Source organism: Panthera uncia, chromosome D1, assembly GCF_023721935.1.
Source record: "Panthera uncia isolate 11264 chromosome D1, Puncia_PCG_1.0, whole genome shotgun sequence".
Classification (NCBI taxonomy): domain Eukaryota; kingdom Metazoa; phylum Chordata; class Mammalia; order Carnivora; family Felidae; genus Panthera; species Panthera uncia.
In genome coordinates, this window is record NC_064808.1 from 46,246,359 (window position 1) to 46,273,685 (window position 27,327).

Consider the following 27,327-nt stretch of genomic DNA (forward strand, 5'->3'; position numbering starts at 1 on the left):
ATAACACTAAGTGCAGAAAAGATGCTGGTCCCATCTTCATGCAAGGGAGTGTGGGTCAGCTAACCTTGTATCCTGGGGGTTGGGAGAGTTCAGACATTAATGATCATCTCATGAATAGATCAGGGTATGTATGTATGTATGTATGTATGTATGTATGTATGATCAAACAAGTAAATGGAGTATTCTAGCCCAGGAGCTCCCAACATCAAGGCTATGGACTGGTGGCATCAGAATCACCTGGGGAAAATTTTTAATGTGCCCAATATACTAAGCCCTTCTCCTATTTTTTCATTTGACAGCAAACTTGAAGAATTGGTTCATTTCTTACAAGTCATGTATCCCAAACTGTGTCAGCACTGGCAAGTCATCTGGATGATGGCCACAGTGATGCTGGTCTTGACTGTTGTGTTGGGACTCTACAGTTCCTATAACTCTTGTGTGGAGCAGGCTGATGGGCCCCATGGGAGATCAACTTGCTCGGCAGCCCAGAGGGACTCGTGGTGGAGCTCAGGACTCCAGCATGAGCAACCTGCAGAGCAGTAGGAAACCTGACACCCAGTCAGTGCCCTGCTCCAGCACATAGCTGACTGCTTTTCCCAAGCATATGTTTTAGGCCAGTTGTGGGCATGCTGGCACCAGCCTATCAGGAAATAAGCAGGGTTCTTTCATACTCAGCAACTGTGTGGGAGCTATGCATACACAGTAACTGATGTTTTTGGAGGATCAACAAAACTGCCCTGGGAACACTTCTGGCGGATGAAGTCACCTTCACCAAGGAACTCTAACAGAAGGGAAAGTCATCTCCCCCTAGCTCAGATGGCAGGGGGAAATAAAACACCTTCACTGCAGAAAACAGTAAGAAGTTCACTCTCCCTCCCCTTTTTCCTCTCTGTAGTCAGAAATCAAGAAGAATTATGCCCAAAGGCTAACTCTGACCTTGAGGATCAGACCTAGAATTTGGAGTCAACATGAATATCATCCCATTTCCCATCTCATTCTCACTGACTCTTCTTCAGCCTCCCTGCCTCCCCTTTGGAACCAGAGTTTCTCTTTACAGAAGTAGGGAGGGTTTCTCAGAAAAATATTTAGGCTGAATTTAGATCAGTGCTTGAAATGAAATGGGAAGATGTGAGTTAACATATATGCATCTGTATGCACACACAGCACACACATACACACAGCATGCATGTGCATGAAGCCAACAACCCTCCAAACGTGTGCTCTAGGTGTGTGTTCTGGATAAAACAACCCACAGATTTTTCACTAGGTGTGGGGCAGTCACCAGGCACCTGTTCAATGAGCTCTCCACATTGATTTAAGATGTTTGAAGACACTGAAAACTCATGGCTGCAACAGTGAACTTGCTGGTCGCCATTTCAAGTGCTAATTCTAAGCTGTTGTACAACAGTCTATTCCCTATTTGTCCTCTACCATTGAGAACCCACCTCTCATGTGTGATTTCAGCCCTCGTGTGCCCACAACCACATGTGCAGTTGCACCTTAGGGGTTCAGTTCAAATGGGTTTTCCAACCCAAGTACACATTTCAGAGCATTCCAATTGTTCAGCATACAACTGAGGGAGCACATCCCATTTCTAATTTGACTTCTTGCTCCACCTTTACAGCCACTGCCTTCATTCATCCCTTATCAGTTTTGAGGGGTGTTGGTTTCTTGTGGGTTTTATTGTTCTGCTCTTGTTTTTGTTTTGTTGTTGATGTTGTTTGTTTTTTTGCTAACACTCATATAGAACTTACTATGAGCCAAACACTGTTCTATATATTATATAGGTATTAATTCATTTAATCCTCAAAAAAAAAAAAAAAAAAGAAGAAAAGAAAAGAAAAAACAATGAGGTGGGTACCACCCTCCCCATTTTCAGATAAGGAAACTGAAGCACAAAAAAACACAACTAACTTGCCAAGGACATCCAGTTAGTAAATTATGGGCCTGGAACTCATATCCAGGCAGACTGGCCCCTGCACAAAATTACCTTTTCCAATGGTCTCCTAACTGCATGCCTTATGTTTCACTCCCACTTCCCCAAGTAGCCCTCCAACCACTCCAAACTATTTCTGGTCCCAGACTAAACTGTTTTCTCATAGTTCTGTTCCTCCACTCACTAGTTTTTCTTTTGCCATTCTCCTCTTTTCTGCTGGTCACCCTTCAGGACCAAGTGCAAAAATTATCCCTGACGCACAGGCTTTGATGACTTCCCTCCAACTTCCTACCATACCCCACATAATAGGTCACATCCTCCTCTGCTGACACCTTTTAAACATCTTCATTATTTACTGTTGTGACAGTATATCACAATGACTTATTTAAGTGTCTGTCTCCCTATTTTTCCTCAAAGACAAGAACCATATCTTACCCATTCTCTGGGGTAAGTACCTAGCATGATGGCTGCTGATGCATGGGAGGGTGTTATTAAATGTTGATCAAAAGAACAAGTGAGCATTCAAGGTTGTGGAGAGTAGCCTGGGGAAGCTGACATTTTGCATACCTCCCAGTTCTAGCACCATCATTGCCACTATCTCAGTGAGAAAAATAACATCTTTATTAGCTTCAATTTATTCTAATATTTTTCAGTCTACTCTGTGAGAGAGCAGAAATGAGACCTAACTAGCAACACCATTTCCAAGCTCAAGGACTGGGCTTGATGCAACCACTCCTTTCAGAAAGACCCACCTAGATCAGCCCTACTATAAAACAGCATGCTGTTGTTGCAGAGGTGGGGGGGGGGTGGGGAGCAGGGGCAGGGAGTGTAATGGCATCCTTTACAGTGACTAAAAAACCACTGTGAGAGAAGCCCAAGCCAGGGTTGACCAAGAAAGTGCCATTAAGGTAAAGAGGTGTAGATCAAAGCAGAGGGACTTTGGGGATTTGGATGGATGGTTTTCCTTGCCTATTCCAGGGGGACTGGACACACTGAAAAATCTTTTAGGCCCTCAGAGCCACAGACACGATGCAAATGGAGCTCCAGAGACAGTAGCTGTGGGGCAGGACTCTATACTGGCAATGTCCAGTCTTAGCCTCCCTTAAAGAAGGACCAGGCTGAACTGGCCCATTGTCCACTTGGCCACAGGATTCCAACCTTTGTTACCAATTAAAACAAAGGTCAGGAGAACAGCTACAGTGAGCTCCTGAACCTCCAGCTGCTCCACAGAAAAACCTTCAAGAGTACTTCCAGACATAGGCCCTCACCCAAAGTGCTCTATGAGTAAGAGAGGTTGAAGAAAAGAACTGTAAGAGTAACCACATTTCCAAGGGCATTCCTGAAAAAGTACTCACTGGCATTTCTTTTTTGAAAAGCAAAGATCGATCTGAAACAGTTGGAATGTTTCCAAAGCAGCAATGAAATGGAGAGAAATGGCCCCTGTATTTCCAATGGTGATATTGATCTAAAATAAAAGTTCCCCTCAAAATGTCTCTGAAGTCTGACATTTCTGCTTAGCCCTAGGACTCTGGGTGCCTACCTTGAGTTTCAGAGTGATGTGTTGTTTGTCATTTTTGTTATCACTTCCTAAAAGGGCCTTCACTTTCTGGCTACCACAAAATCCTGTGTACAGCCTGGAAGAGTAAATGGAGAGGGAGATGCTGGATTTATGTATAACTGACTGTCAGTTCCTAATGTTAAACCTCACACAGGTGTGCTAGCATTAAACTACAGAGTGTCACATACCTGAGTTTGAAAATAAAAGCACCTTTCCAAACCTTTTGCAGTAGCCAAATGCCTCCTCATTTTCTGGAGCTAAGCCACAGTCTTACCCCAACCCTGAGTCAGATCCTCTTGGATATTAGTGCCTCCCAGAACCAAGCCAAAAGTCCCCAGCCCTTGGGTCACTATACTATAGGTTACCTCTTAGGGGCTGAATTGGTTCTTTTCTCTCTCCACTTCCTCATTCCTGATACTAGTTTCCTATACCTTCCTGGTTCATGATTTCTTTTCCGGGTATACAATACAATGATTCAACAATTCCATAGATTTCTCAGTGCTCATTGAAATAGTGTACTCTTAATCCCCTTTATTTCACCCATCCCCCTTCCACCTCCCCTTTGGCCACAACTAGTTTGTCCTCTGTACTTAAGAATCTGTTTTGTGTGTATGTCTCTTTTAATTTTTTAAATTAATACATTTTGCTGTGCTAGAGACTGCTAAATTTTCACCAACATGATTTCCACAGCTAGACTACATTTTTCAGTTTTTCTTGCAGCCAGATGTAAGGGAATATAGACCCTCCAGATATAATTTCCTAAAAACAGACTCTCCTACCCAATATTTCACATTGCCTTTATTCCCCCTCTGCCTACTAAATTCAGAGGATTTAGTTGGGGACCTGAGGTCTAAGAAGATGTCAGGACCACTAATGGAAGCTGGATCTTTGAATGGCCACTCACAGAATTCAACTGTGACATAAGCAAAAAATCAAATAGTGTATTAAGCCACTGAAATTCAGGAATATTTGTTCTAGTAGTTAGCCTACTCTGACTAATGTATAGATTTGAGCCAGAAATGGGGTGCTTCAATGGCAAATTTGCAAAATATGAGGCATTGGTTTAGCAGTCAAGTAGCAAAAAAACAAGAAAACTAATATCAGGAGCTAGAATTATGGTGACGCATGTAGTGAATAAAACAAAAATACTTGGCAAGGGGTTACCCATGATAACTTGAAAGACAGTCCATGGGCAGTCTATAGCCTTAGGAGAAATGGTCAGAATAAGCCCAAGTATTGAAGTATGTGATCCTTTATTGGCTGCCTTTGGCAAGGTATTGTAAAAAAAAAAAAAAAAAAAAAAAAAAAAAAAAATGCACTCAGGAAAAAATTGGCTATTTGGAAGTGGAAAAGAAAAAAGAATACATATTTTTAGATTGAAGGGTTAGAAAGCCTGTTTCTAAACTCCAAACAGTAAGGATAAAAATAGCTTCCAGTGGGAAAGAACCAATAAAATTTTTCAGTTGAACTCAAATCAACTCAGCCTATGGCAAAGGCCAGATTAAAGATGTGTCCCTTCCACCTGTAATTTCAAATGAACTCAGTGTAGGAACCATTAAATTAAAGAAAGAGTGGGATGGAGCTGAGAAAATAAGGAAATACATCTTGAGAATTATGACTGAGAAAGGATTTGGGGTATGATTATTAGCACATGGAATCAAATGAAAGCAAAAGATCAGAAATCTAGGTTTGTGAGGGAATTGTACTTTCAAAGAAACACAAGCCAAGATGGAAAAGTTCAATTGTTCAAATTAGAAAACAACTTTTGCCATCTTCAGCTTACAACAACAGAAGGTAGACTACTACCTCCCACCCCCGCTACAGGAGGGCATACTGCTTGATCTAGCTCAAATGTGGCCAAGGATGATTATATACAATGAAGGGCTATAGAGGTCAGTGGACATGGGACGTAGGAGTTTCTCCCAGAAAGCAGAATCAAGATCTAATCAAAGGTTAAGTAATTGTAGTAGAAAGAATTTGTAGAACTTCCCCCTCCCCAAAATGTCCCATCCTAATCCCTGAAACCTTTGCATATGAAATATCACTCCTGTAATGTAATATGGTAAAGTTGACCTTAAAATAGGGAAATCACCTCAGGGGGCTCAATGTAATCACATCAGCCCTTAAAAGCAGAGAGCTTTCTTTGGCTAATGGTAGAAATGAAGGTCAGAGAGATTAAAGGTATGGGAAAAACCCAAAGAGTCATTGCTGCTTTGAAAATGGAATAAGTCAGATGAGAAGAAAAGCAGGCAGCTTCTTGAGCAAAGAATGGACCCCAGTTGACAGCAAGCAAGCAAATAGGGACCTCATTTCTACATCATCAAGGAAATGAATTCTGCCACCAACCTGAATGAGCATGAAAGTGGATTCTTCTCCAAGGCCTCCAGGTAAGAGCACACCACAACCTACACCTTGATTTTAATCTTGTGAGACCCAGCGCAGAGAACCCAATTGAGCCCACCCAAACTTCTGACCTGTGGAACTCTAAGATAGTATAAAAGTGTTGTTTTAAGTTGCTAAGTGTATAGTAATTTCTTACATGACAATAGAAAATTAATATAGTGGCTTTTATACTGACTCTTCATTAGTATTCCAGGGTGAAGTCATGTATCTCCCATTCTTTTCCTTTACACATGAGATTTTTTTTTGGTATTATCTATTTAATAGTTACTACATTCCACTAACAAAAGTTCTGGAAAATTGAATTGAAATCCTTGGGGTGCTTAAGGCCAGAAAAAAAAAAAGAGCTTCACATTATTCTGGTTTTTATATTACAGAAGATATTGAAATCTTTGGAAAGACCTTAAAATTTAAAGATAGAATAGTTTAATGCAGTTAAGTGTCCAACTCTGGATCTCAGCTCAGGTCTTGACCTCAGGGTTGTGAGTTCAAGTTCCATGTTGGGCTCCACACTGGGTGTAAAACTTACTAAAAAAAAATGTTTCAGGTAAGCTTTTTTTCTATATTATTTTTTGCAAATTTTACTTCCAATGTAGTTAACATACTTTATATTAGTTTCAGGTGTACAATACAGTGGTTATTCAGTTCCATATATTACTCAGGTGTTCATCAAGATAGTCCCCTTCACCTGTTTCACCCATCCCCCCCACTTATGTCCCCTCTGGTAACCATCTGTTTAATCTCTATAGTTAAAAGTCTTTTTTTTTTTTTGGTTTGTCTCTTTTGTGGGATCTACACCCTTGGTACAGGCTCCTTTTTACTCTCTGCAGATCCTGGGTTGATCTTTCTTTAATATATATCATTTTTTTTTCTTTTCCTACAGTCTGGTAAAATAGTAGGAAAGTTTTATTACTGTTCAATCCTCTCAGATTTTTTATAATGTTTTTTTCCCAATTCACAAACACATGGGATATTTTTTATTGAGGTCATCCAGATCCTGCTTGATCATTACATTTAGGGGGAAGAATCTAACATTTTTTAGCTCATAGGTCACCAAACCCCAAGTGCCACAGGTGAACCTGATAGGGAAGACTGGGCATAATTCAGAAATCAAAGACTTTGAGCTAGATGGAATTCTGCATTGGTTCCCTTGAGAACAGTGATTATATTCTATGTGTGGGAGGCATAGCAAACCCTATATTAGGTAGATAAGAAGGGTAACTGCTATGTGTTCACCAGATCACTTTTCCATTTTTTCCTTGGCACACAGATAGATTACATTTTCCAGACTCCCTTGCACTTAGATGGGAAGATGGGACAGAGTTCTGGCCAATGGGAAGTGATACAGCTACTTCCAGGCCTGGTCCCTAAAGTAATTTCCAGCACAATTCTCCACACTTTCTTTCTTTATTGCTGGCTCAACCAAGAAGATCTTGGGGGAGGGCTCTAAGGTAGTAAGTAGGTAATGGTAGAGCTACAACATCTCTGAATAACTGTGTGTACAAAGTCTCCTCAACACAGTCTCCACCACTACCACCACCACCACTGTCAGCCATTGGATTATGACATAAGACAAATGAACTTTTAATTTCTAAGGCACAGAGATTTGGGGTTAGTTATAGCAGTTAGACTACACTGACTAATTTATTTGCTTATCTACATATTTTAGAAAACAACTAATCCATATAATATCAGGTACCATAGAATTATATTGTTATGTAACTTTTAAGTTCAGATAATTCAACTCTCTTATTTGACAGATGATAAAACTGAGGCCCAGAGAAGTTTAAGTCACTTGCTCAAACTCACACAGAAAATCAGTGTAAGAACTTAAAGCAAAATTTAGATATTACCCCTCAGTCTAGTACTCTGGGTTGTACTGTATTTCCATCTTTCATGCAATATTTCAAAATTTCTACTCTATTTAAACTTTTATTTGCATGTATCAGATTAAATATAACTTGCACTCTTATGTGCCATATCTAGGGAATAAGAAAATGGGTTGGTTTTAATGCCACATTGGCCCAAATGGATCTAACAGATATATTCAGAATATTCCATTCTAAAAGAGCAGAATACACATTATTTTCAGGTGTACATAGAACATTCTCCAGAATAGACTACATGTTAGGCCACAAAATGAGTCTCAACAAATTCAAAATGATTGAAGTCATACCATGCATCTTTTCCAACCACAATGATATCAAACTAGAAATCAACCACAAGAAAAAATCTGGAAAGAACACAAATACATGGAGGTTAAATAACATACTATTAAATAATGGTCAACTAAAAAATCAAAGAGGAAATAAAAAAATACATGGAGACAAATGAAAATGGTCTAAAATCTTTGGGATGCAGCAAGTGTGGTTCTAAGAGGGAAGTTTATAGCAATACAGACCTACTTCAAGAAGCAAGAAAAATCTCAAACGGCCTAACCTTACACCTAAGGAGCTAGAAAAAAGAAGAACAAACAAAACCAAAACCAGTATAAGGAAGGAAATAATAAAGATTAGAGAAGAAATAAATGAAATTGGGACTAAAAAACAAAAACAACAACAACAACAAAATAGAACAGATCAGTGAAACCAGGATGTGGTTCTCTGAAAAGATCAACAAAATTAATCAGTAGCCAGAGTCATCAAAAGAGAAAGAGAACTCAAAAAAAAAAAAAAAAAAAAGCAGAAATTAGAGAAATAACAATCAACACCTCGGAAATACAGAGGATTATAAGAGAATATTATGAAAAATTATATGCCAATTAATTGGACAAACTAGAAGAAATGGATAAATTCCTAGAAACATATAACCTACCAAAACTGAGGCAGGAAGACATAGAAAATTTGAACATATCAAATACCAGCAATGAAATTGAATTAGTAATAAAAAAACTCCCAACAAACAGAAGTCCAAGACTAGATGGCTTTAAGGGAAAATTCTACCAAACATTTTAAGTGGAGTTAATATCTATTCTTCTCCAACTACTCAAAAATATAGGAGAGGAAGAAAACCTTCCAAATTCATTCCATGAGGCCAGCATTACCCTGATACCAAAACCACACACACAAAAAAGAGAACTGCAGGCCAATATCTCTGATGAACATAAATGCAAAAATCCTCAACAAAATATTAGCAAACCAAATCCAACAATACAGTAACAAAACCATTCACCACCATCAGGTAGGATTTATTCCCAGGATGCAAGGTGGCTCAACATTTGCAAATGAATCAATGTGATACATCACATCAACAAAAGAAAGGATACAAGCCATATAATGATTTCAGTAGATGCAAAAAAAAAGCATTTGACAAAGTACAACATCCATCCCTGATAAAAACCCTCAACAAAGTAGGTTTAGAGGGAATGTACCTCAACATAATAAAGGCCATTAATGAAAACCCACAGCTAACATCATACTCAATGGTGAAAAACTGAAAGCTTTCCCCCCAAGATCAGGAACAAGATGAGGATGTCCTCTCTCACCACTTTTATTCAACACAGTACTGGAAATCCTAACCACAGCAATCAGAAAACAAGAAATAAAAGTCATCCAAATCAGGAAGGAAAAAGTAAACCTTTCACTATTTGCAGATGACATACTATCTATAGAAAACCCTAAAGACTCCACCAAAAAACTACCAGAACTAATAAATGAATTAACTAAAGTTGCAGGATACAACAGATAGAAATTTGTTGCATTTCCATACACTAATAATGAAGCAGCAGAAAGAGAAATTAAGAAAACAGTACCATTTACAATTGCACCAAAAATAATAAAACACCTAGGAATAAGAATAACCAAGGAGGTGAAAGACTTGTAGTTTGAAAATCATAAAATATTGATGAAGGAAATTGAGGATAACACAAAGAAATAGAAAGACATTCCATGTTCATGGACTGACAGAACAAATATTGTTAAAATGTCCATACTACCTAAAGCAATCTACAGATTTAATGTAACCCCTATCAAAACACCAACAGCATTTCTCATAGAACTAGAACAAATAATCCTAAAACTTGTATAGAACCCCAAAAGATGCCCAATAGCCAAAGCAATCTTGAAAAAGAAGAACAAAACTGGAAGTATCACAATCCATATCCTACAAAGCTGTAGTAATCAAAACAGTATAGTACTGGCACAAAAAGAGACACTTAGATCAGTAGAACAGAACAGAGAATCCAGAAATAAACCCACAATTATATGGTCAATTAATCTATGACAAAGGAGGCAAGAATGTGCAAAGGGGAAAAAGACAGTCTTCAATAAATGGTGTTGGGAAAGTAGACAGCTACATGCTAAAGAATGAAAATGGACCACTCTCTTACATGCTAAAGAATGAAAATGGACCACTTTCTTACACTATATGCAAAAATAAACTCAAAATGGATTAAAGACCTAAATATGAGACCTGAAATGACAAAAATCCTGGAAAAGAACACAGGTAATAATTTCTTTGACATTGGCAGTAGACATTTTTCTAGATATGTCTCCTGAGGCAAAAGCAAAAATAAACTATCAGGACTACATCAAAATGAAAAGCTTCTACACACCAAAGGAAACAATTAACAAAACTAAAAAGGCAACCTACCAAATGGAAGAAGATATTTACAAATGACAGATCTAATAAAGGATTAGTATCCAAAATATATAAAGAACTGATACAACTTAACACCAAAAGAACTGATACAACTTAACACCAAAAAACCCCAAATAATCCAATTTAAAAATAGACAGAAGACATGAACAGAAATTTGTCCAAAGAAGACATGCAGATGGCCAATAAACACATGAAAAGATGCTAAACATCACTCATCATCAGGGAAATGCAAATCAAAACTACAATGAGATATCACTACACAACTGTCAGAATGGCTAAACTCAAAAACACAAGAAACAAGTGTTGGTGAAGATGGGGAGAAAAACAAATCCTCACATACTGTTAGGGGGAACGCAAAGTGGTACAGCCACTATGGAAGACAGTATGGAGGTTCTTCAAAAAATTAAAAATTTTAGAACTACCCTAAAATCCAATAATTGCACTACTGACTATTTACCCAAAGACTACAAAAACACTAATTCAAAAGGATATATGCATCCCTATGTTTATTGCAGCATTATTTACAATAGCCAAATTATGGAAGCAGCCTGTGTCCATCAATAGATGACTGGATAAAGAGGAGGTGGGTGAAACAGGTGATGGAGATTAAGAGTACACTTATCATTATGAGCACTGAGTAATGTATGGAAGTGTTGAATCAGTATATTGTACACCTGAAACTAATATAATATTGTACATTATACTGGAATTTAAAAAACAAATTAAAAAAAAGAAAATGGGTCTGGATATTGTTTCCTACTCTCCTTTGCAATTTGAATGCTATTCTCTTCATTTTCATTTAGCTTTTCAAATTTCCCTTCTAATTCTACAAGTTTTTCTTTGTTGATTCTCCTTGATTATAGCATGAGCTGTTATTTTAGAAGAGGACAGTACTGCTGGTTCTTTTTCCATATCCTAAACACTGTTCCTCAAAACAATAAAGAGAAATTAACTGGCAATATTTTCTTTATAGCTCTCCAGTTTAGCTTTTCACTCCTGTCAACTAACTTTTCAGAAACCTGCCTTGAGTGAGAAGCCTAGAACTGAAGACTGAGCATACTCACATTTAGCGAGAGAGGCAACAAGTTCCCATCAATCATTCTCAATCACATTCCAATAGTGGCTTAACTTCTCTCAATATAGATATCCAAAAAATTAAGATTGTTTCCTCTTTCAGAAACTCATTCTTAAGCACCAGCACCATCATGCAGACTCCCTTTATCTAATAACTCCCCTTCTAGAAGTTTGTTCCCAAAATTTAGGTCATTCTTTTCTTTTCTCATAAGTTATTTCTCCCATCCAAATCCTTGCCTTCTACAGTTTGTTTTTCCCTTCCTGTCTTCTTTCCTTCTTTCTTTTTGAAATACTTTAGAAAAATGCTTGAAGGCTACCTCTCCTTTGGGCATGGTGCTAGGTTTTAAGGATAATGATGAAAAAGACCTGATTCCTTCCTCCTTGTCTACCTAGTTCCGTGGTGATAGAGTCACATATGTTTCCAAGTTAACTATACCTTGGGACTTGTGCTCACCCAAGTAATGAGGTGTACAGATATTTAAATATTAGAGACATTTAAGGGCTATCCCCTGGTCTCTTACAAGTCACCTATGTGCAGAACAGATTCTCCTTTCATTGCTGGTATTTTCTGTATGGATATCTAATTTTATGACCAATACCATTTGTAAGAAAATAAATCATTATCCAAAAACTCCTGTAAATGACATTCATTTTGAAGAAAACTCATAAACCATTGCTCAAGGCATTATTCACAAGTCAGAATTCCATAATTCCCATGGAAGACAAACCATTGAATATCCATCTGGGAAAACAGAGAGTGCAGTCTACTTATACACAGTACATATAAACCTCACATTTATCAAGCAAGAAAGGGGAACTCTAAATTGAATTTTGGTCTACCAGAATAAAAGAGAAGTTATTAAAGAGAGAGTTATTATATAAAGGATGCTTGTGGTAATTACTATTATAACCTCAAAAATCCTTTTGTAAAGTGAAAAATGACTAAAATTTTGTGAATTGTCCCCCAGTTGTGTTTTCTAAATATGAATTGTGTGTGTCTTGTTTCTTTGAAGAAAGAATCACTTGCCATGGTGTATGAGAAAAGATAGGCATATACACCCTGTTCTCAGTATGTAAGTGTGCATTTGCTTTCATGAGCTTCTGCATCATCCCCTGCCCCACAACCGCCGCCTTCACAAAGATAAGCAGCTGGAGAAAAAAAAAAAAATCACTGACTGTGGGAGGAAAAGAAGCACAATCCATGCTCAATCTCCTTTAGAGACAGACATTCCTAACAGTATATAAATGAATGGGCTCCACAGGTAATAGCAATGAACCATGTCAGAACTGAGCTGGTTGGGGAGGTAGGGGATGGCAGGGAATATGGGAATTGGGGAAACCTCTAGCAGTTTATGCTGTGCTATCTGTCTTCCTCATTTGTGTGTTTTCTGAGTCAGCATTAGCTAAATTTTCCAGAAAGCAATCCACAAAGTACAGCCTGGGCATTTAAGGGACGTCACTCATTTCCCCCAGTGACCTTGACAAGTCAGAAGCTTGAAAGCAGGGAAATCCGGATGTCTCAGTTATGAAATGAAGCAGTGGGGCTCCAATATATTTCCAGAAGACTCCATCTAGACTGGTGATTGCCTGCTTCTATTACTACCAGTGACCACCCAGGGTGCTTCTCTGGCTCATAAGGGATTTGCATAATGGCCAAGTGCTTCAGCCTGATGTTGCTTCTTGCCTCCATCTGGACCACAAAGCTCCTGGTCCATGGCTCTCTCCGTGTAGAAGGTAGGTTTCTTACCAGATTTCCAACCTGAGGCAAAGCAAGATCTTGCAAACTGTCCTAAGCCTACCAAATTCTTAACTATGGATTGCTGGGAGTAGGGGTGACCCTCAATATCCACAGATCTAGTTCATAGTGTTGCTCTGCCAGAAATGTTTTTACCATATTGTTGACTTCACCAGAATGATTCACATTTACCTTTATGTTATTTTCACTTTTATTTTTGGTTATCGAATCTTTTTAATGAGAATATTTTGAAACAAAATATTGAGGAGAGATCATTTGTTTTTAAAGGTATTTCATTGAAGAAATAAACCATGATTGTAATGAATTTTAAGCAAGCACTATAAGCTGGGAAAAATGGCCAACTTTCACTAAATATTGACCTGTTTTATATTTTTGGAAGTGTCAATATAATTATTTTAATTTCAATTTTGCTGTATTACAATTGAATGCATATGTTTTTAATATGAAATAAATAGCAAATTAACTGAAAAAATGTGAAAATATAGGTTTGATAATTAGTCATTATCTCCCTACCAAAAAGGAATGGCTTTAAGGGATTTCCAGGCTTTTGAGATGCCTAAGTGGTAACCTCACTCTGCAATGTAGGCAAAAAAATTGTAACCACAAATCACTTATTATAGCTCCAGGCAAATGAAAATTTGAGCACTTTAAAAACAAAATTGTGTGTTCCTATGCTGGAATAGGCTCTGTGATATAAAGTATGTAGGAATCAGATATCCTGAGTTGATTCATATATTGTTATATTTATTATGAGAGCCTAGAGTAATATTTTTTTTTCAAAATTCCAGAATTGTTATTCTCAAATAAGTTTGGTCCTCTTTGAAATTCCCCTGGGAGACTTTTCCCCACAATGCTGCCATGACTCAAATATTTTGGAAATTGTTCTTTAACAATAATTTCATTGCACTCTGGACTATCTTTAATGATGGCAAAAATTTCCTAAGGAAATTAAATTATATCTATATCATATTTTATATTATATATAACTTTTATGTATGTAATATATGAAATTTCATTTAATCTTCTCAAGAAGGGGCACCTAGGTGGCTCAGTTGGTTAAGCGTCTGACTTTTGATTTTGGCTCAGGTCATGATCTTACATTTTTTGAGAGATCTTCATGGACAGTAGGGAACTTGCTTGGGATTCTCTCTCTCTCTCCCTCTCCCTCTCTCTCTCTCTCTCTCTCTCTCTGCCCCTCCCCACTCTTGTGCTCTCACTTTCTCTCTCAAAATTAATAAATCAACTTAAAAAAATCTTCTCAAGTAGACATTTTATAGATGAAACAGCAGGCTCAAATGAAGCCAAGTGACTTCCTAATGCCGTATAGATGGTAAAAAAAAGCTTGGGTTTTAATTCAACTCTATCTGATCCAAACATACAGTATTTCTACTATGCCTGCTGTTTCCTAAAAATTCTTAAGGAAGAGGTTAGTGGAGTAGCCCTTGGATTCCAACTCCCTACTTTTGTCTTTAAAAAAACTAGGAAAGCATAAAAATGACTAATATTTGTTGACTATCTCTTATGGACCCAGTCCCTGCTAGGCACAAGTTATCTAACTTAATTCTGACAAAAATTTTGTGAAGAAGATAGAACCAACCATTTTCATCTTACAAATGAGAACAATAACTTGCCAGAGTCCCAGAGCCTATTAATAACAGGTGAATAATCAAAGCTAGGTCCATTGTCCAGAATAGGTCCTTCATTACTCTAAATAATAACTTTTAAGGTAAAAATGAGTTATGATGGAAGAGTAGCAATACCACTTTATAGTGTAATTAATAAACCTTCTCTGTAGGTATTCCTAAAGAAACAGCCATGAGATTTGAGCAATAGCAAGCTCATGGGCTAAGCCAAATTCCAGGACAAATGGTGTGTTTGGAGAGTTTAGCTCTAATTGTAGAGTGTGTGTGTGTGTTCATTTTCTCCTCCACAACACAGTGGGAAGCAAAATAGTGGGGTTTTAGAGTTTGTGGGGTTTGTGCACCCAATCTGTCCTATATCCATGCTTTATATCCTTGGGTTTGGGAAAGTTACTTAATCTCCCTGAGCCTCAACTTTCTATTAAAGGAGACAGGGTTTGGCACAGAGTAGCATAAACAGATGATAGATGTTAGAATTAGTATTAGTATTTTTTAAAGTTTATTTATTTATTTTGAAAGAGAGAGAGCAGGGGAGGGGCAGAGAGAGAGGGAGAGAAAGAGAATCCCAAGCAGGCTCCACACTGTCAGTGCCATCCAGGTATCCCTAGTATTAGTATTAATATCAGTATTGCTATAGGTATTAGTATTAGTACATATAGTCATAAGAGGCTGTTTTGTCATTAACCCTCAGGTTGGGGTGTTGACTCTCTGGTTTCTCATCGTGAGGGCAATGTCTGGAAGCAAATAAGGCCATCCACAAATATTGTGTATCATATACATATTACCTCTTCTAGCTTCTTGCTCCAGAGCATAGCAAGGCCACATGGAGGACTTAGAAATGCTCCTTCTATGTTTGCAAGAAACTTATTTTAAATACCAACCTAGAAAGTGATCAAAGCATTTGACTGGGTATCCAACACACAGATCTGTGTACAAGCAACCTCTTGGAAGATTGTAATGCCCTCTTATGGATTTTTGTGGACAAAGCCCAATAGGAATAATGCACCTGAATACAATACAATTTTGCAATTTTATACAGGTCTATAAATCCCAGATCCAAGAAAGTGATCTAAAGAACTTTTGGATTCATGAATTTTTGAGTAAAATATATTCACGACATATCTATTCAACTGCCTCACCTTCCCTTGAGAGATCAGTCATTAGAGAACTAAAACCAAAAAGCTTTGAAGATAACATAATGATGTTACTTATGATTTACTGAGCACCTACTTTGTGACAGGCACTATGCTAAGCATTTTTATTTTAACTAATTCATTCAACTGTCACTACCCTACACAATAGATACTGTTACTCTCTCAATTTTATGAATAAGGAAACTGAGGCTCAAAAAGATTAAATAGCCTAAGATCTCAGAGCTAGCAAGTGACATAGGCCAGACTCTAAAACTCAACTTTATTTTGTTTCTCTGTCATGCCAGGTTTACTGCCTGATTTCTTTAGGAACTTCTGAGTAAGCCTGCCCCCCAATGGTCAGAGAACACCTGGGAATGAGAAAGCTCACATTGTGTTATACCAAGTGCAACATTTTTCAGCCCATCTCAGAAATACTGGTGTTCCCAAGCCATATTGGTTTGGTGTATTGTTAGCTATTCTATTAACCAGAGCCCTGAATTCTATTTTTCTCAAAACCTCAGACCTTTCATTTTATAGACTCTAAAAAGGTTTGCAGCAACTGTATCACCTAGACTCAACCCAAGGAACTGGTGGCAAAAGTCTCTATGTAAAGAACAAGTCTCTATGTAAAAAACCCCTTAATGTAGTGGTGTAGGATAGGCCCAAATCTGATGAGAGGTACAGCTGGGACAAGAGCAAAGACCCACCCTAACCCAGCAGGATTTCCTTGTGGGAAATGTCTGGCCTGTTATAGCTAACCGTCAATCCCAGCCACAAGGACCTCACTGCTCTAACAAGACAATAATACTTTGCTAGGAAGAATAGCTTACAGGCTGGGAACAAGAACAGCGGCAAATTGAGGACCTCTGTGATTCCTTTGCAGAACTTTCCATCTCAGCACCATGCAGAATTGTAGGGGTCACCCTTGTGAACAAAAAGACAACCCAGCAGCTGAATTTCACAGAAGCCCAGGAGGCCTGTAGGCTGATGGGACTAACTTTGGCCAGCAAAGACCAGATTGAAGCAGCGTGGAGGTCTGGCTTTGAGACTTGCAGGTGAGAAACAACTGTATTCACAATACTGCTGGACCTCTTCCAGCTCTGTGTTCTTGTTCAGCAGTAGAGATAAATGTATCCATTCAACTAATGTGTATTCTGTTATAGCTATGGATGGGTTGCAGATAAGTTTCTGGTCATCCCTCGGATTCTCCCGAACCCCAAGTGTGGGAAGAATGGGATGGGTGTCCTGGTTTGGAGAAATTCACTCAGCAAAAAGTTCTTGGCCTACTGTTACAACTCATCTGGTGAGTCATATCTGTAGCCTCTCCATGTTTTCTCTAGCTCTATGACCTGTCTGAATAGCCCTGAGTAGCAGCAGAAGGAATCTTGGTGATGGTCATTTAATACTCCCAATACTGCCTCTATGTAGGACCAGGCCAGAGTTGGTCATGTGCCCCTCAGAGGAAAAAGTTAGGGAAAATATGACTAAATGGCAACATAGGAAGAGGGCAACCCAGGAGGTTCCATTACCCACATTCCTCCATCTTATAAGATAAATAAGAAGAAGGTAAGGAAATATTTTCACTATAGACAAAGCAATGTATCGAGTTATCATACTGAACCTTGACAATCTCTTTATAAGGTATACTTTGCCACTCCCATTTAGCAGAGGAGAAAATTTAACCCAAAGGACATAAGTATATTTGTCTAAGTTCTCACAACAAAGATTTTAACATAGGTCTAACTCTGAAAGCATGCTCTTTACCTTACCCTACATTCCTTTAAAGGAGAGGAAATTCAGATGCTACATTTTTTCTTTTTTTTAAGTAGGCTTCACACCCAGCATGGATCCCAGTGCAGGGCTTGAACTCATGACCCTGAGATCAAGACCTGAGCTGGATCAAGAGTCAAATGCTTAACTAACTGAGTCACCCAGGGGCCTCACTACATTTGACATTTTTAAGAATAAGATCATTTTATGAAGGAAGGAGTTGAAGTTAGGAAATAGAATTGGTTTGCTCATGGTCACACAGTCCTATCCTATCCTATTAACTTTGCTTGGAGACCACATCCACCTATCCCAAGTGCTCTACCTAAGGAACTTCCCAGAAAGTTTTTCTTTCACTAAATACTTATTCTCTGCTGATTTATTACACTTCACACATACTCATAAATCTGACCTTCTAAAGGTCAGACAGCTGAGTGGTCATATAAAAGGGCAGATTCCAAAGTCATTCTCTAAGATCCAAGAGATAAGTATGCACCAGCAACATTATGTTGCCCAAAGGCAACATAGGATCCAAGCAGTTCTCTGAATCAGGAGGCTTTGACCTAGAAAGAGCCCTGAAAGACGCTTTGTCCTCTTCCCTCATTTCATGGATGAAACGATAGCTCAGAATGAAGGTTTGGCTTGTTCTGTTGGTGGCAGAGTCAAAAGTGGAATAAAGCTTTTTTTGTTTGTTTCACCATCCTCCTTCTCTCTTCTGCCTCTTATGCCTACCGCTTTTGGTTGGGGAATTGGTGGTTCACAAACCTGTTTATCTCATAGCCAGCCCATGCCTGTCAAGTGACCTGGCCTTTCAACTTCCTGGCCTTCCTCCTAGCTGTCAGTGTGATGATATGATACCCAGCCCTCTGGACTTCACAAAATGGAGTCAGAGGAAGAGGACTTGGATTTGTGTATTTCCTCATGGTTTCATTTAACTCATACTTCCAACCCCTATATTTCCTGTATGCTTAAAGTTAGATCTAAAGGCTTGATTAGACTCTTGTTCAACATTTTGAGAATAATATTTCATAGATGATATTGTGCACTTTAAATCACATCCCAACTTAATGTCAGTATGTCCCACTATTAATATGCTAACTTTGATCATTTGAATAATATGGTGACTGCCAGACCTCTCTAAAGGAACTCATAAAGATATGCTTTTCCCCTTGCAATGAGTAAGTAATCCATAATGTGATATTTTGGCACCATGCATATATTCTGACCCCAACTATCTAGTACCTAGAGTTTAAGCAGCCATTGGTTATTCTTACTGGAATCAGTTATTATATGTGGGGTTACAAAATGGTGATGTTTCTAAATCTTCCTTTTACATTTATTAAATTTTACATTATTAGCTGGAATTCTTTGATGCAGAAGAATCTCTCTCTTCTCCAATCCCGCCCACCACACACATTTCTTCCCCCCCCCCATACTACTATGAATACATTATATTTTACTTATTCTGTGTGTTCAATATGTTGTAATCAATTTTACAATTATTATTCTTTTATTCTTTTTGATGCTCAAATTGTCCCAAATTTGGTGAGTAGGAGCCCCTTCTAGTTGACTTTTGTGTTCTTTATTCCATTAATATTTGAGTAATTCCTTGCTTTCTGACATAATAGCATGTCCCACACTTACGTTGTACTTTCTCTGCCCCTGATATGGAACCAGCCATTTATTTCTCCAAGAAGCCATGTTCTTTTTAATGGAGAATGTTAATTTGAAACCAAGATCTGGATGCAAGTAGTTTTCATTACTACTGGAGTTTTCACTGCTTCTTCAGTATTTTTAGTGGATAGCTCTATACATATATAGCTCGCTCTCTCTCTCTCTCTCTCTCTCTCTATATATATATATATATATATATACGCACACACACACACACAGAGCTATCCACTAAAAATACAGACTTATATCTAAACATTATGAATTTGGGGGCACCTGGGTGGCTCAGTCAGTTAAGTATCTGACTTCAGCTCAGGTCATGATCTGGTGGTTCATGAGTTAGAGCCCTGAGTCAGGCTCTGTGCTGACAGCCCAGAGCCTGGAGCCTGCTTCCGATTCTGTGTCTCCCTTTCTCTCTGCCCCTCCCCCACTCATGCTCTGTCTCTCTTTGTCTCTCAAAAATGAATAAATTTTAAAAAATTTTAATAAAAAATAAAAATTATGAATTTGTATTGATATTTCCAGCTCAAATATAACAGGTCAAGCTTTTTCTTAGTTTATTTTGTTTTACACTTATATTTTTCTCTTACACAGAAAATCACAGTTCCCAATAAATAATATTACTATACTTTCTCATCCTATGACAGTTTCAAAATTATAAAATCAACATTATTAGGAATAATGAACCCATTGAGTGAAATTTGAGATTTCTTTGCATTTCTTTTAGTCCCCACAATATAGCCCTCTAAGGGTGTACTGTCAATGAAGTATGTGCAAAAGGGACTTGAAAAATTCACAACTCTGTGTAGTTATACTATCAGTTTGAAATAAATTAGGTTCATCTGCTTTTGTTTGCCATCTTTGTGAGGATCAGAGATAATCTAACCTTTATCCAAATGCTAATCCTAAACATATGCCATTTGTTTTTATAACTTTCTTTTTATGGTTATCTTGTGAAGTCTATCAGAGTAACTTAAACCTGACCCTACACTTTATCCTAATTGTCTTTTTTATTGCTATCTTTGTGAGCTTTGGGGGACCAGATCAAGGTGCTTTGAATGCTCTGCATGCACCATCTGTTTCATGCTGTTCCCTCCACCACAATGCCCATCTTCCTATTTAGTTAACTGCTACTCTTTATTCAATTCTCGAGTGCCATCATCTTCAAGAAGCCTTCCCATACCCTTTACTCCTATCTTTCCTCTTGGACTCCAACTACACTCTGTGTTTAATATCAGTACACTTGGCACATTCTAAAGAAATCATATTCATAGTTTGAGGTATGCCCTCAACCCAGTAGGAATTATGGGACCAGACTGCTGTTGCTCCCTCACACTGTGGCCCTGTTGGCTATATTTAATGAACAGAGAGGCAAAGGAAAGTAATTGTTAGGTAGATCCTGTCTATCATGCTCATACATTATGATAGGCCCTACACATTTATTATCTCATTAACCCTCAGTAAAATGACAGAAGGGTATCATTTCTATTTTCCAGGAGAAATAACTGATGTTTAGAGTATATTTTGCTATGATCCTAGTCAATAAGGGAAAGAGCCAGGATTTAAATCTTGAGCCACTACTCCCATGTAGCACCTTCCATGGTGATGACTACACATCAATAATATACCAGGCCCCGGTTGGGTTCTGGGCATCAATATTTTTTAAAAGCTCCCCAGATGATTCTAACCTATAGCCAGCGTTCAAAAAATCACTTTTCCCTAGGAGATCTCTAAAATATAACTTTTAGGATTCCAGATACTTCTGGATTCCCCTATTTCTTTGCAATTGCAATAATCTCCTTCCTTATTCCTGGATTGTACTCTCTCCCCATTGCATTTCATCCTCCACACACCTCCACTGATAATTATGTTACTCCTCTGCTCCGTAGCCCTTGGTGACTTCCTATTAGAGAATATGATGTAAACTATGAAGCCTTTTACGCATTGAAGTGGGCATGTCTGAGAACTCCTGTATATCAGTTGGGAGGTTTGTGGACCCAGTTGAAAATTCCATTTCCTACAAAATACATTCCAAATGCTTTAACAAGGCAATTACGAATCTCAATACTCTGGCTCTAGTCAATCTACCCAGTTTCATCTCCTGCTTGCAGTCTTTCATGCTACCAATCATATATACACTCTACTCTCCAGCCACCCTGCACTCCTTATCATTTTTCTGTAACTACATTTTCAAACTTCTGGTTTCTTGGATCATGCTATTCCTATTGACTGGAATATTCTATTCCTTCCTGCATACTAGATGAGCTTCTGCTGTGTTCCAAACATACTGGCCTTTTATTCATCAAACATACTGAGTTCATTCAGCTTTGGGCTCTTGAACTTCCTGTTCTCTTTTCTTGGAATGATTTTGCCCTAGATTTTCAATGACTGGCTACTTTTTATCATTTAGGCCTCAGCTTAAGTATCACCTCACTTTCTCCTATCATCCTATTCAAAGTATCTTCTTGGTATGCCTGGTGGCTCAGTCGATTAAGAATCTGACTTTGGCTCAGGTCATCATCTCATGGTTTGTGAGTTCAATCCCCATGTCAGGATCTGTGCTGACAGCTCAGAGCCTAGAGCTTGCTTTGGATTCTGTGTCTCCTGCTCTCACTGCCCCTCCTCCTCCCCAGCTCATGCTCTGTCTCTCTCTCTCTCTCTCTCAAAAATAAACATTAAAAAAGATTTTTTTAATAGTTAAAAGCAGAGAAGGAGGGAGGCAAACCATAAAAGACTCTTAAATACAGAGAACAAACTGAGGGTTAATTGGGGGGGAACAGGGGGAGAGGGAAAAATGGGTGACGGGCATTGAGGAGGGCACTTGTTGGGATGAGCAATGGGTATTATATGTAAGTGATGAATCATGGGAATCTGCCCCCAAAACCAAGAGCACACTGTACACACTGTATGTTAGCCAATTTGACAATAAATTATATTAAAATTAAAGAAAAATTTTTTTAATTCTAAGTATCTATCTCCCATCCCCCACCGCTACCAGTTTAATCCTTATTCTCTTTAATTTTCTTCTTAACATTTATCATACTCTGAAATTTCTGGCTTTAAAAAAAAATCGTATCCTTCCATTAGCATATAAGGCCCTTAAAAGTAAGGACTCTGTTTTCTTTGTATCATGACCTTAACACCTAGAACAGTGTTTTGCACAGAGTTGGAACTCAATAAATATTTGTTGAACAAACACATTAATCCTCCATACCTTGCTCAAATGCCATCTCCTCTGTCAATCTCTTTATCAAAATACTTCTGTCCTGGAAACTGGAACTAGACCTAATTGTATCTGTATTTTCAGTTCCCAACATATAATGTGCTCATATGTTTTTTCCCTGATATTGAAAATTTTTCATTTTTTGAAGAAAAACTTAGCATGTGCTCAAGAATGAGAAATCTAACTAAAAGTTCAAGGCAGAGGTCAAGGATGATGTGTGTTTCAATAGAGATATTTTATAAGTATAATAAATAGTATAAAATTCTGACTGAATGTGTGTGTAGTCAAAATGTTTTATCAATAGTATCAATGACCTTGATTGGTAATTTATGGTATTTTTCAAAAATGAATAAAATAACTTTTTCTTCCTAGCTAACATTCCAGCTGATGGTACCCACTGCCAGAAATAAGTAGGAATTTGAAATAGATGCAAACTCATATCTATTATATTATACTATATATTATAATATGTCCTATTATAATATATCATATGGCTCTGCCATTTATTAGCTATGTGACTTTGGGCAAGTTATTTAATTTCACTGAACTTCAGTTTCCCCCTATAAAATGAGAGTTTAATAAAATTGCTAAATAAAGTGTCATGATTGACTCAGAGTTAGCTGCTCAAAGATATTGAGTTTCTTCTCCACCAGAGCTAACAGATAGGAAACAGATAAACCTATATCCAGCCCCTGCTCCCCTCCTTAAAATTTTTTTTATTTTGAAGAGCACAGAGAAAGCTGGTTTTAGATCTTTGTCCTGAAGTGGTGTCATCTGTATATATGTCTCCCCAGCTACTCCTTCCATCCTGTCACTTTTCTTTCCTTTCTTTATTCATCAAATATTTATTGAGCATGTATTATGTGCTAGGCACAGGGAATGATAAGACAGGGGTCCTGCTTCCAAGGAGCTCAGTCTAGTGTAGAGCAGTGCAATGAGAACCTCGACAAGGGAAGTATAAGGAGGTACAAAAACATATGCCTCGGAACCCAATCTAGTCATCAAGTCTGCCTAATAAAGAGATGTTCAATCTGAGACTTGAAGAGTAAGTAATAGCTAAGTAAAGAGGGGACAAAGAGTCTTACAGGTGAAGAAAGCATCATGGTCAAGGCTTGGATATGAGAGAAAGCACATCAAAGAAACTGAAGAAATCTGAGTAGGCAAGAGGAAGGAGAGACACACTGGTCAGATAAGGCTAGCCATGTCAGCAGGAGACAGATCACAAAGGGCCTTATGGGCCACTGAGTAGAGGCAGTCACTGAAAGATTCTAAGGAAGTGATATGATTAGATTTGCATTTTTCTAAGACCATTCTGGCTGCAGTATAAGGGGACTGGAAAGGAGTAAGACTAGAGGCAGGAAGAACATTAGGAGGTGTTACAATACTTGTTACTTTATTTTTCCCTCCCCCAACAGATACTCGGATTAACTCATGCTCTCCAGAAATTATCACCACCAAAGATCCCATATTCAACACTCATGAGGCAACATACACAACAGAAATGATCACCAGTGACAGTGCATACTCGGCTTCATCTACTGTTGCACCTTACCCTACTACACCTACTCTTGCTCCTACTTCTGCTTTGGCTTCCACTTCTCGACGGAAAAGAAAGTTGATTTGTGTAACAGAAGCTTTTGTGGAAACTAGCACCATATCTACAGAAACAGAATCTTACATTGAAAATAAAGCAGCATTCAAGAATGAAGTTGTTGGGTTTGGAGGTAAAAGCTTTCTGTGTTTGCAGTATATTTGTGTGTGTTTGTGTGTTTATGCATAACAGAAAATACATAAAAAACTAGGCTGTCTCCAGATTGGCCATACAAGTAAAACCTTAATGCAAACTCAACTTTCATAAAGTCAGAGAACTTGAGGGCTCCAAAGAACCTTAATGATTAAACTAAAAATCATAGTATATGAGTATAAAATAGCTTCACTTTTAAAACTCAAAGACTTTAAAAATAAGACACTATTAATATATCAGAGTTTAATATATATATATATATATATATATATATATATATACCTTTAAATGCCTATGATTAGAAAGTTTGTCTTCCTATTTAAAAGGAAGGGTTTACACCTAACTAGCTCCAAACCTATCATCCCACAGCCACAGAGAGGAAATGGACTCCATGATATTGCAATTTATAGAATAGAGCTTGAGAAGCAAGGCCTGGGATTCTATAGGAAAAGAAGCAAAGAAGCAGATGTGGGCCCAACATTCTAACTAGCCCCATTGTGGTCACAGAGAAGGCTTTTCTCCTGCATTATCTGTTGTCTTCATGCGTGTAAAGAATCATTAGAAGAGCAGCACACAACACTGTGTAAGCAAAGGACCCACAGACGATGTCTCTGTTTCCTCCAGGTGTCCCCACGGCTCTGCTAGTGCTTGCGCTCCTCTTCTTTGCTGCTGCAGCTGGTCTCGCAGTTTGCTACATCAAAAGGTGGGGTTGTTGGCACATTGTTAGTCTTGTAATGTTTGTCACATTCCTATCTTGTGTTTTTTCCAGGGTTGTTGTTAGCATTGCCTCAGTCAAAACAGAGACAGTAGACTTCTCACATCGTAAATTTTCTCCCTCTTCTCACCTCTCCTCCCTAACACCCAATCTTTCCTACTATTTCAGCACATGCATGTCACCCAGCCTTTAGAAACAGGTCAATGGGTGTCCCTTTGAAAATCAAGAGATAAAAAGAAAAGACTGAAATCTAGGGGGGAAGTATATGCTTTACTTTGATTCGGAATTCTCTGTTGTTGGTGGGAGGGTTGTGAGGTCAGCCTTAAGTGTGGCCTGCAAATTTACTGTCTCATCTAAATGAATCCACTAAGGTAGGGATGCAATGTCTTTGAGAATGCACATGTTAGCATCTGACATAAAGGTACCTGCATACTGTGCTAATACGTACCAACACAGACAAAGTGTTATCTATTGTCATATGTGTTACATAGAAGTGTCTCACTTTGATTTTATGTTTATGCCTATAGGTATGTGAAGACCTTCCCTTTTACAAACAAGAATCAGCAGAAGGAAATGATTGAAACCAAAGTAGTAAAGGAAGAGAAAGTTGATGATAGCAATCCTAATGGGGAATCAAAGAAAGCTGATAAAAATTCAGAAGAGCCCAAGAGTCTGCCCAAAACTACAGTGCGATGCCTGGAGGCTGAAGTTTAGAAGAGAAAGAAATGAGAGGACACACCTGAGGCTAATTTCTTTCCTGATTCATATCCTGGCCCTAGATGGGGAAACTTAAAGGGCCAAAGAACCAAACAAGAAAGTTCACCCTTGGTTCCTAAATGGAATCAACTCAGGGCCACTTTTGGATTATGGAGTTCACCAAACGGAATTCCCTTCTTCTTACTGCAATCCTTTCTGGATCCTCCTACCTCCAAAGCTTCCCACAGCCTTTCTAGCCTGGCTATGTCCTAATAATATCTCTGTGGGAGAAAGGAGATTTACAAACCACAAGAACCTGAAACAGCTAATCAGAACGCATTTATAAAGAGGCTTCTCAGCTGGCTGACAAGAGGTGCGTTGAGAACCAAGAGATTGTTGAGACCAAGCTTTTCTCTATTGATTCCACAGGCCAGATCCTTTCTTCAGCTCTGAGAAAGTAACATGCATCACCTGGCATGCCCTTCTGAGCCAGGCAAGAACAAAAGAAGGAAGGAAAAGTTCAGCAACTGAAGGTCATGGACATTCCCATGACTTGAGACCTGATCTCTGTAAAGCCAAAATAAGTAGAGAAAAAGAATGAGGCCAAGGATGTTGCCAGCATATTGTCAGCAGGGACTATAAGTACAAACAGGGTCAAAGTAGTCATCTCTGAATAATCTGAGTTGGAATCACTTTTTAGAACACACTTTCTTTTCTCTCTCTCTCTCTTGCTGCTGCCATTTTTTCTAGAAGTACATAATTTTATAAAGGAACCCCCCCAATCTCTTACAAATTTTTATTTTTATCGGAGCTGTATCTGGGAAATTAGTACTGAAGAAAATTACTGTATTAAAAGGCAGTAGAATTTAACAAACATTTATTGAATTCCTACTATATGTCAGGTGCTGGGTAAGGTATTATATCTATAATAGAATATTATTTATCAAAAACTTACAAACAATAAAATGTATGAAGCTAATTTTTTCAGTTTTGATATCCTTAGCTTATCTACTTGCAAAACTAATTTTTTGCTAAGACTAATCCATTCACTATTTTCTCTAATATGGCAGCCACTATAACCTTAATTTATTATTAACATACCTAAAAAGTACATTATTACCTCTATACACCAAAGCACATTTTGAAAGTGTCATTAACAAATGTATTGCCAGTTCTTTTATCAGCAAGAAGGGCTCAAGAGGTGCAGAAATATTTGTGTCAAAAAAAAAAAAAATAAAAGCATTTAGAAAATTTTGTTGCTCCCTTATTTACATAGATGTGTTATAACTTTCATGGAAAACTGAAGTAATCTGTTTTTTGCAAAAGTAAGAGGGACAACTTTGGTTGTTGAAAAACAAATATTTGTAAACCCAGCGGTACATACATCACCATGTGGGGTTATGCTTGCTTCAGGG

The 27,327-nt window shown here is 38.1% G+C and overlaps 2 protein-coding genes and 1 long non-coding RNA gene across 12 annotated transcripts in view; 2 read left to right on the plus strand and 1 right to left on the minus strand.

Moving 5' to 3' along the window:
• The window catches only part of IRAG1 (inositol 1,4,5-triphosphate receptor associated 1), a 75,522-nt gene extending 72,093 nt beyond the window's left edge, over positions 1-3,429 (plus strand). For 8 of the 9 annotated variants that reach the window (XM_049650032.1, XM_049650058.1, XM_049650039.1 and 5 more), the window contains one exon: positions 300-3,429. In XM_049650032.1, coding sequence (XP_049505989.1) covers positions 300-543 — 244 coding nt within the window. In that variant the 3' untranslated portion in view covers positions 544-3,429. The remainder of the gene's footprint in view (positions 1-299) is intronic. The other variant, XM_049650076.1, reaches the window with a different exon arrangement.
• The window catches only part of LOC125936206 (uncharacterized), a 197,238-nt gene that overhangs the window by 150,726 nt on the left and 19,185 nt on the right, over positions 1-27,327 (minus strand). The gene's annotated exons all lie outside the window — the stretch shown is intronic.
• On the plus strand, positions 13,026-27,151 carry LYVE1 (lymphatic vessel endothelial hyaluronan receptor 1). Its single transcript, XM_049650109.1, has 6 exons — positions 13,026-13,301; positions 16,980-17,151; positions 17,260-17,399; positions 24,173-24,481; positions 25,126-25,204; positions 25,744-27,151. Exons 1-6 carry the CDS (start codon positions 13,217-13,219, stop codon positions 25,928-25,930), a joined length of 972 nt encoding a protein of 323 aa, XP_049506066.1. The 5' UTR covers positions 13,026-13,216; the 3' UTR covers positions 25,931-27,151.

Excerpts from the sequence above, each read along its gene's own strand:
- LYVE1 (XM_049650109.1), top strand. The coding sequence starts at position 13,217 with ATGGCCAAGTGCTTCAGCCTGATGTTGCTTCTTGCCTCCATCTGGACC. Across the intron at positions 13,302-16,979 it reads TGGCTCTCTCCGTGTAGAAG|AACTTTCCATCTCAGCACCA; the intron begins GTAGGTTTCTTA and ends ATTCCTTTGCAG. Across the intron at positions 17,400-24,172 it reads CTACTGTTACAACTCATCTG|ATACTCGGATTAACTCATGC; the intron begins GTGAGTCATATC and ends CTCCCCCAACAG.